Raw genomic sequence first — 8,810 nt, 5'->3', positions numbered from 1 at the left:
GATTTTATACACCTGTCAGCAACGGGTGTGGATGAAATCGCCAAATCCACTCATTTGAATGGGTGTCCACATACCGTAGTTATGATGTATATTTGGACTGTAAAAGTGGGCCCCATGTTTCACTGCCATACACATCTCTCTTTCACTCGCTAGCTCTCTCTCCCTCTACCCTCCCCCCGCTCCCTCTCTCTCCCTCTACCCCCCCCCCTCTCTCCCTCTACCCTCCCCTCGCTCCCTCTCTCTCCCTCTACCCTCCCCTCGCCCCCTCTCTCTCCCTCTACCCCCCCTCTCTCTCCCTCTACCCTCCCCTCGCTCCCTCTCTCTCCCTCTACCCTCCCATCGCTCCCTCTCTCTCCCTCTACCCTCCCCTCGCTCCCTCTCTCTCCCTCTACCCTCCCCTCGCTCCCTCTCTCTCCCTCTACCCCCCCTCTCTCTCCCTCTACCCTCCCCTCGCTCCCTCTCTCTCCCTCTACCCTCCCATCGCTCCCTCTCTCTCCCTCTACCCTCCCCTCGCTCCCTCTCTCTCCCTCTACCCTCCCCTCGCTCCCTCTCTCTCCCTCTACCCCCCATCCCCCCCCTCTCTCTCTGACTGTGATCTTCATCTTATATTTTCCAGAGAGAGACCCTCCATCGAACCTCTACTCCAGATCAGTCTCAAACAGTCCAACCGCGATCATGTCTTCGACTATGTTCATCAACCTGGTACGCTGCGGTCGGTCTCCGTTCGGACGCCAGGCTGCCTGTCTGCCTGCACGGTCGCTCCAAGAAGCCTCCCCCTTGTCCCCCCCAGCCTCCCCCTTGTCCCCCCCTGCCTCCCCCAGTACGGTCCAGGTCCGGTGGAAGTGTACTGCTCGGTTTGTCCCTGATGCTATCGGTCGACCGACCACCTGGGACTCGTTTGGGATCTGGGACAACAGGATAGAGGAGCCCATTCTGCTGTCTCCTAGTATACGTTATGGGAAACCCATCCCACAGGTACAATGTTATATACAGTCGGGTCCATAAATATTTCATATTTAACATTTTGACCAAGTTATTATCATTTTAGCTCTGTACGCCACCACAATGGCCAGGTCAGGTCGCAATTGTAAATGAGAACTTGTTCTCAACTTGCCTACCTGGTTAAATAAAGGTGAAAAAACAAACAAACAAAAAAAACAATGGATTTGAAAGGGCACTTTCAGCTTTAATTTGAGGGTATTTACATCCAAATCGGGTGAACGGTGTAGGAATTACAGCACTTTTTATATGTGGTCCCCACAATTTTAGGGGCAAAAAAGGTAATTGGACAAACAAACATAATCATAAATGAAATTGTAAATGTTAATACTTTGTTGCAAGTCCTTTGCAGTCAATGACTTCCTGAAGTCTGGAACCCATAGACATCACCAGATGCTGGGTTTCTTCCCTGGTGATGCTCTGCCAGGCCTTTACTGCAGTGGTCTTCACTTCCTGCTTGTTCCTGGGGTGTTTTGCTCTGCCACAGGCCTTTACTGCAGTGGTCTTCACTTCCTGCTTGATCTTGTGGCGTTTTGCTCTGCCAGGCCTTTACTGCAGTGGTCTTCACTTCCTGCTTGATCTTAGGGTGTTTTGCTCTGCCAGGCCTTTACTGCAGCTGTCTTCACTTCCTGCTTGTTCCTGTGGTGTTTTGCTCTGCCAGGACTCTACTGCAGTGGTCTTCACTTCCTGCTTGTTCCTGTGGCGTTTTGCTCTGCCAGGCCTTTACTGCAGTGGTCTTCACTTCCTGCTTGTTCCTGTGGTGTTTTGCTCTGCCAGGCCTTTACTGCAGTGGTCTTCACTTCCTGCTTGATCTTGTGGTGTTTTGCTCTGCCAGGCCTTTACTGCAGTGGTCTTCACTTCCTGCTTGTTCCTGTGGTGTTTTGCTCTGCCAGGCCTTTACTGCAGCTGTCTTCACTTCCTGCTTGATCTTGGGGTGTTTTGCTCTGCCAGGCCTTTACTGCAGCTGTCTTCACTTCCTGCTTGTTCCTGTGGTGTTTTGCTCTGCCAGGCCTTTACTGCAGCTGTCTTCACTTCCTGCTTGTTCCTGTGGTGTTTTGCTCTGCCAGGCCTTTACTGCAGCTGTCTTCACTTCCTGCTTGTTCCTGTGGCGTTTTGCTCTGCCAGGCCTTTACTGCAGCTGTCTTCACTTCCTGCTTGTTCCTGTGGTGTTTTGCTCTGCCAGGCCTTTACTGCAGTGGTCTTCACTTCCTGCTTGATCTTGGGGTGTTTTGCTCTGCCAGGCCTTTACTGCAGCTGTCTTCACTTCCTGCTTGTTCCTGGGGTGTTTTGCTCTGCCAGGCCTTTACTGCAGTGGTCTTCACTTCCTGCTTGTTCCTGTGGTGTTTTGCTCTGCCAGGCCTTTACTGCAGCTGTCTTCACTTCCTGCTTGATCTTGTGGTGTTTTGCTCTGCCAGGCCTTTACTGCAGTGGTCTTCACTTCCTGCTTGATCTTGGGGCGTTTTGCTCTGCCAGGCCTTTACTGCAGCTGTCTTCACTTCCTGCTTGTTCCTGTGGTGTTTTGCTCTGCCAGGCCTTTACTGCAGCTGTCTTCACTTCCTGCTTGATCTTGTGGTGTTTTGCTCTGCCACAGGCCTTTACTGCAGTGGTCTTCACTTCCTGCTTGTTCCTGTGGCGTTTTGCTCTGCCAGGCCTTTACTGCAGTGGTCTTCACTTCCTGCTTGTTCCTGTGGTGTTTTGCTCTGCCACAGGCCTTTACTGCAGTGGTCTTCACTTCCTGCTTGTTCCTGTGGTGTTTTGCTCTGCCACAGGCCTTTACTGCAGTGGTCTTCACTTCCTGCTTGTTCCTGTGGTGTTTTGCTCTGCCAGGCCTTTACTGCAGTGGTCTTCACTTCCTGCTTGATCTTGGGGTGTTTTGCTCTGCCAGGCCTTTACTGCAGTGGTCTTCACTTCCTGCTTGTTCCTGTGGTGTTTTGCTCTGCCAGGCCTTTACTGTAGTGGTCTTCACTTCCTGCTTGATCTTGTGGCGTTTTGCTCTGCCAGGCCTTTACTGCAGTGGTCTTCACTTCCTGCTTGATCTTGGGGTGTTTTGCTCTGCCAGGCCTTTACTGCAGTGGTCTTCACTTCCTGCTTGTTCCTGTGGTGTTTTGCTCTGCCAGGCCTTTACTGCAGTGGTCTTCACTTCCTGCTTGATCTTGTGGCGTTTTGCTCTGCCAGGCCTTTACTGCAGCTGTCTTCACTTCCTGCTTGTTCCTGTGGTGTTTTGCTCTGCCAGGCCTTTACTGCAGTGGTCTTCACTTCCTGCTTGTTCTTGTGGTGTTTTGCTCTGCCAGGCCTTTACTGCAGTGGTCTTCACTTCCTGCTTGATCTTGGGGTGTTTTGCCTTCAGTTTTTGCCTTCAGCAAGTGAAATGCTCAATTGTATTCAGGTCAGGTGATTGACTTGGCCATTGCAGAACATTCCACTTCCTTGCCTTAAAGAAGAGGAATCGGGTTGCTTTCACAGTATTGCTTCGGGTTCATTGTCCATCTGCACTGTGAAGCGCCATCCAATGAGATTTAAATTCATTTGACTGAATCTGAGCAGATAATAATATTACACCCTTTAGAATTCATCGTGCTGCTTTTATCAGCAGTCACATCATCAGTAAATACAAGGGAACCAGTTCCAATGGCAGCCATACATTCCCACGCCATAACACCTCCTCCTCCATGCTTCACAGATGAGGTGGTATGCTTCGGATCATGAGCAGTTCCTTCCTTTCTCCATACTCTTCTCTTCCCATCATTCTGGTACAAGTTGATCTTTGTCTCATCGGTCCATTGGATGTTGTTCCAGAACTGTACAGGCTTTTTTTTTAGATGCTTTTTTTGGCAAACGCTAATCTGGTCTTCCTATTTCTGAGGCTTACCACTGGTTTACCTCTTGTGGTAAACCGTCTGTATTTACTCTGGTGAAGTCTTCTCTTGAATGTTGACTTTGACACAGATACGCCAACCTCCTGGAGGGTGTTCTTCGTCTGGTCAACTGTTGTGAAAAGGGTTTTTATTCACCAGGGAAATCATTTTTCTGTCATCTACCACAGTTGTTTTCCGTGGTCTTCCAGGTCTTTTGGTGTTTCCTGAGCCCACCAGTGCGTTCTTCCTTTTTAAGAATGTACCAAATAGTTGATTTGGCCAAACCTAATGTTTTTTACTATCTTTCAGACCGATTTGTTTAGATTGTTCAGCCTAATGATGGCTTGTTTCACTGGCAATGACAGCTCTTTGGACTTCATATTGAGGGTTAACAGCAACTGATTCCAAATGCAAATGCCACACACTGAAATCAACTCTAGACCTGAAATGATATGAGGGAATAACACACACCTGGCAATGGAACAGCTGAAGAACCAATTGTCCGATTACTGTTGGTCCCTTGAAAAGGTGGTGTGGAACCACATATAACAAGTGCAATGGAAACGTATGTTAACATTGTCGAAGCAACGGAAATAGATAATAAACAGAAGTGAAATAAACAATACAAATATACTGTAAACATTACTCACAAAAGTTCCCAAAGAATAAGGACATTTAAAATGTCATATCTCTCTCTCTCTCTGTCTCTCTATCTCTCTGTTTCTCTCTGTCTCTCTCTCTCTATTTCCCTCTCTCTTTCCTCTCTAACCCTGTCTCTCCGCTCCCTTCAGGTGAGTTTGTCCCGTGTGGGCACGGCGTCTCTGCTGGGTCATCGGAGGGAGAATGAAGACAGGCTACAGGTGGTTCGACTCAGTGACAGCATCCTGTACTTGGCTGTGTTCGATGGACACGGAGGACCACACGCCGCAGAATACTGTCACACCTACATGGAGAAATACATTAGGTACTCGCTCTCGCTCTGACTCTCTCTCTCTCTCTCTCTCTCTCTCTCTCTCTCTCTCTCTCTCTCTCTCTCTCTCTCTCTCTCTCTCTCATCATGTCATCATGTATGTGGGTGTTGTGTCTGTAGAGAGGCCCTACAGCAGGAGGATGACCTGGAGAAGGCTCTGACCCGAGCCTTTCTGGAGGTGGACAAAGCCCTATACACACACCTCAGTTACTTTGGCAACGGTAAGACACACACACACACACACACACACACACACACACACACACACACACACACACACACACACACACACACACACACACACACACACACACACACACACACACACAACGCCTCCACTGATGAAGTCTGACAATCAATCAAATTTCAATAAATCCCTTTTTACATCAGCCAATGTCACAAAATGCTTTTATACAGAAACCCAGCCTAAAACCCCAAACAGCAAGCAATGCAGATGTAGAAGCACGGTGGCTAAGAAAAACTCCCTAGAAAGGCAGGAACCTAGGAAGAAACCTAGAGAGGAACCAGGCTATGATGGGTGGCCAGTCAGTGCACAACAATTCTTAGTGCAATCGCGGTAAAACAATTTTGAAATAAGTTTTGTCAAATGTGTTTCTTAAACAGTTTTTGCCTTTTTTTTGTGGGGGGATCCCAGTTTTCCTTTGCTACCACATTTATTTCTCTACTCCTTCAATTGGCCCTTATGGTCCACTGTGTTACACTATAGATGGGCTATATGGTCCACTGTGTTACACTATAGATGGGCTATATGGTCCACTGTGTTACACTATAGATGGGCTATATGGTCCACTGTGTTACACTATAGATGGGCTATATGGTCCACTGTGTTACACTATAGATGGGCTATATGGTCCACTGTGTTACAATAATAGACCATAGATGGGCTATATGGTCCACTATGTTACAATAATACACTATAGATGGGCTATATGGTCCACTATGTTACAATAATAGACCATAGATGGGCTATATGGTCCACTATGTTACAATAATAGACCATAGATGGGCTATATGGTCCACTATGTTACAATAATACACTATAGATGGGCTATATGGTCCACTATGTTACAATAATAGACTATAGATAGGCTATATGGTCCACTATGTTACAATAATACACTATAGATGGGCTATATGGTCCACTATGTTACAATAATAGACCATAGATAGGCTATATGGTCCACTATGTTACAATAATAGACCATAGATGGGCTATATGGTCCACTATGTTACAATAATAGACTATAGATGGGCTATATGGTCCACTATGTTACAATAATACACTATAGATGGGCTATATGGTCCACTATGTTACAATAATAGACTATAGATGGGCTATATGGTCCACTGTTACAGTAATAAAAACAATAATTTATCAACATGTTATTGCGTCCAATTCTGGAGGTGGAAATTAGATTTTATATGATGTCAGGACCCTGGATCCCCTCAGCAATAGGACTGGAATTGATCAAACTCACAATTTAATACACTAAAAAAATTAACCTCTTTCCCTAAATGCACTATGGTCATGACTTTCTTACGTGAAACAGGAGGTTAACTTGGCCCCAGACGGTAATACACTGTGTATCCAAACAGGAAGTTAACTTGGCCCCAGACGGTAATACACTGTGTATCCAAACAGGAAGTTAACTTGGCCCCAGACGGTAATACACTGTGTATCCAAACAGGAAGTTAACTTGGCCCCAGACAGTAATACACTGTGTATCCAAACAGGAGGTTAACTTGGCCCCAGGCAGTAATACACTGTGTATCCAAACAGGAGGATAACTTGGCCCCAGACAGTAATACACTGTGTATCCAAACAGGAGGATAACTTGGCCCCAGACAGTAATACACTGTGTATCTAAACAGGAGGTTAACTTGGCCCCAGGCAGTAATACACTGTGTATCCAAACAGGATGTTAACTTGGCCCCAGACAGTAATACACTGTGTATCCAAACAGGATGTTAACTTGGCCCCAGACAGTAATACACTGTGTATCCAAACAGGATGTTAACTTGGCCCCAGGCAGTAATACACTGTGTATCCAAACAGGATGTTAACTTGGCCCCAGACAGTAATACAATGTGTATCCAAACAGGATGTTAACTTGGCCCCAGACAGTAATACACTGTGTATCCAAACAGGAGGATAACTTGGCCCCAGACAGTAATACACTGTGTATCCAAACAGGAGGATAACTTGGCCCCAGACAGTAATACACTGTGTATCCAAACAGGAGGATAACTTGGCCCCAGACAGTAATACACTGTGTATCCTAACAGGAGGTTAACTTGGCCCCAGACGGTAATACACTGTGTATCCAAACAGGATGTTAACTTGGCCCCAGACAGTAATACACTGTGTATCCAAACAGGAGGATAACTTGGCCCCAGACAGTAATACACTGTGTATCCAAACAGGAGGTTAACTTGGCCCCAGACAGTAATACACTGTGTATCCAAACAGGATGTTAACTTGGCCCCAGACAGTAATACAATGTGTATCCAAACAGGAGGTTAACTTGGCCCCAGACAGTAATACACTGTGTATCCAAACAGGATGTTAACTTGGCCCCAGACAGTAATACACTGTGTATCCAAACAGGAGGTTAACTTGGCCCCAAACAATCATCTGATATCCAGTTTCAGTCTTGGGATTCTTGCTGTTTTTTTTTTACCGCTGTGTAAGTGTTCTGTTTCGTTGACATTAGAGCAGTATAGTATATAGTATAGTATATTATAGAGCAGTATAGTATATAGTATAGTATATTATAGAGCAGTATAGTATAGTATATTATAGAGCAGTATAGTATATAGTATATTATAGAGCAGTATAGTATATAGTATAGTATAATATAGAGCAGTATAGTATATAGTATAGTATATTATAGAGCAGTATAGTATATAGTATAGTATATTATAGAGCAGTATAGTATATAGTATAGTATATTATAGAGCAGTATAGTATAATATAGAGCAGTATAGTATATAGTATAGTATATTATAGAGCAGTATAGTATATAGTATATTATAGAGCAGTATAGTATAATATAGAGCAGTATAGTATATAGTATAGTATATTATAGAGCAGTGTAGTATATAGTATATTATAGAGCAGTATAGTATAATATAGAGCAGTATAGTATATAGTATAGTATATTATAGAGCAGTATAGTATAATATAGAGCAGTATAGTATATAGTATAGTATATTTTAGAGCAGTATAGTATATAGTATATTATAGAGCAGTATAGTATATAGTATAGTATATTATAGAGCAGTATAGTATATAGTATAGTATATTATAGAGCAGTATAGTGTATAGTATAGTATAATATAGAGCAGTATAGTATATAGTATAGTATAATATAGAGCTGTATAGTATATAGTATAGTATATTATAGAGCAGTATAGTATATAGTATAGTATATTATAGAGCAGTATAGTATATCGTTTAGTATATTATAGAGCAGTATAGTATAATATAGAGCGGTATAGTATATAGTATAGTCTATTATAGAGCAGTATAGTATATAGTATATTATAGAGCAGTATAGTATAATATAGAGCAGTATAGTATATAGTATAGTATATTATAGAGCAGTATAGTATATAGTATAGTATATTATAGAGCAGTATAGTATATAGTATAGTATATTATGGAGCAGCATAGTATATAGTATAGTATATTATAGAGCAGTATATTATATAGTATAGTATATTATAGAGCAGTGTAGTATATAGTATAGTATATTATAGAGCAGTATAGTGTATAGTATAGTATATTATGGAGCAGTATAGTATATAGTATAGTATATTATAGAGCAGTATAGTATATAGTATAGTATATTATAGAGCAGTATAGTATATAGTATAGTATATTATGGAGCAGTATAGTATAGTATATTATGGAGCAGTATAGTATATAGTATAGTATATTATAGAGCAGTATAGTATATAGT

The 8,810-nt window shown here is 43.3% G+C and overlaps 1 protein-coding gene across 1 annotated transcript in view; it reads left to right on the top strand.

Annotated features, from left to right (window-relative positions):
• Positions 1-675: 675 nt before the first annotated feature.
• Positions 676-8,810, top strand: part of LOC120040276 (protein phosphatase 1K, mitochondrial-like) — a 21,901-nt gene continuing 13,766 nt past the window's right edge. The window contains exons 1-3 of the mRNA XM_038985472.1: positions 676-975; positions 4,646-4,818; positions 4,945-5,045. Of these exons, the coding sequence (XP_038841400.1) occupies positions 676-975; positions 4,646-4,818; positions 4,945-5,045 (574 nt within the window). The remainder of the gene's footprint in view (positions 976-4,645; positions 4,819-4,944; positions 5,046-8,810) is intronic.

Source organism: Salvelinus namaycush, unplaced genomic scaffold (assembly GCF_016432855.1).
Source record: "Salvelinus namaycush isolate Seneca unplaced genomic scaffold, SaNama_1.0 Scaffold339, whole genome shotgun sequence".
In the NCBI taxonomy this organism is placed as follows: Eukaryota; Metazoa; Chordata; class Actinopteri; order Salmoniformes; family Salmonidae; genus Salvelinus; species Salvelinus namaycush.
Note: the sequence above shows the minus strand (reverse complement) of the source record. Positions and strands in the feature narration are given on the sequence as shown.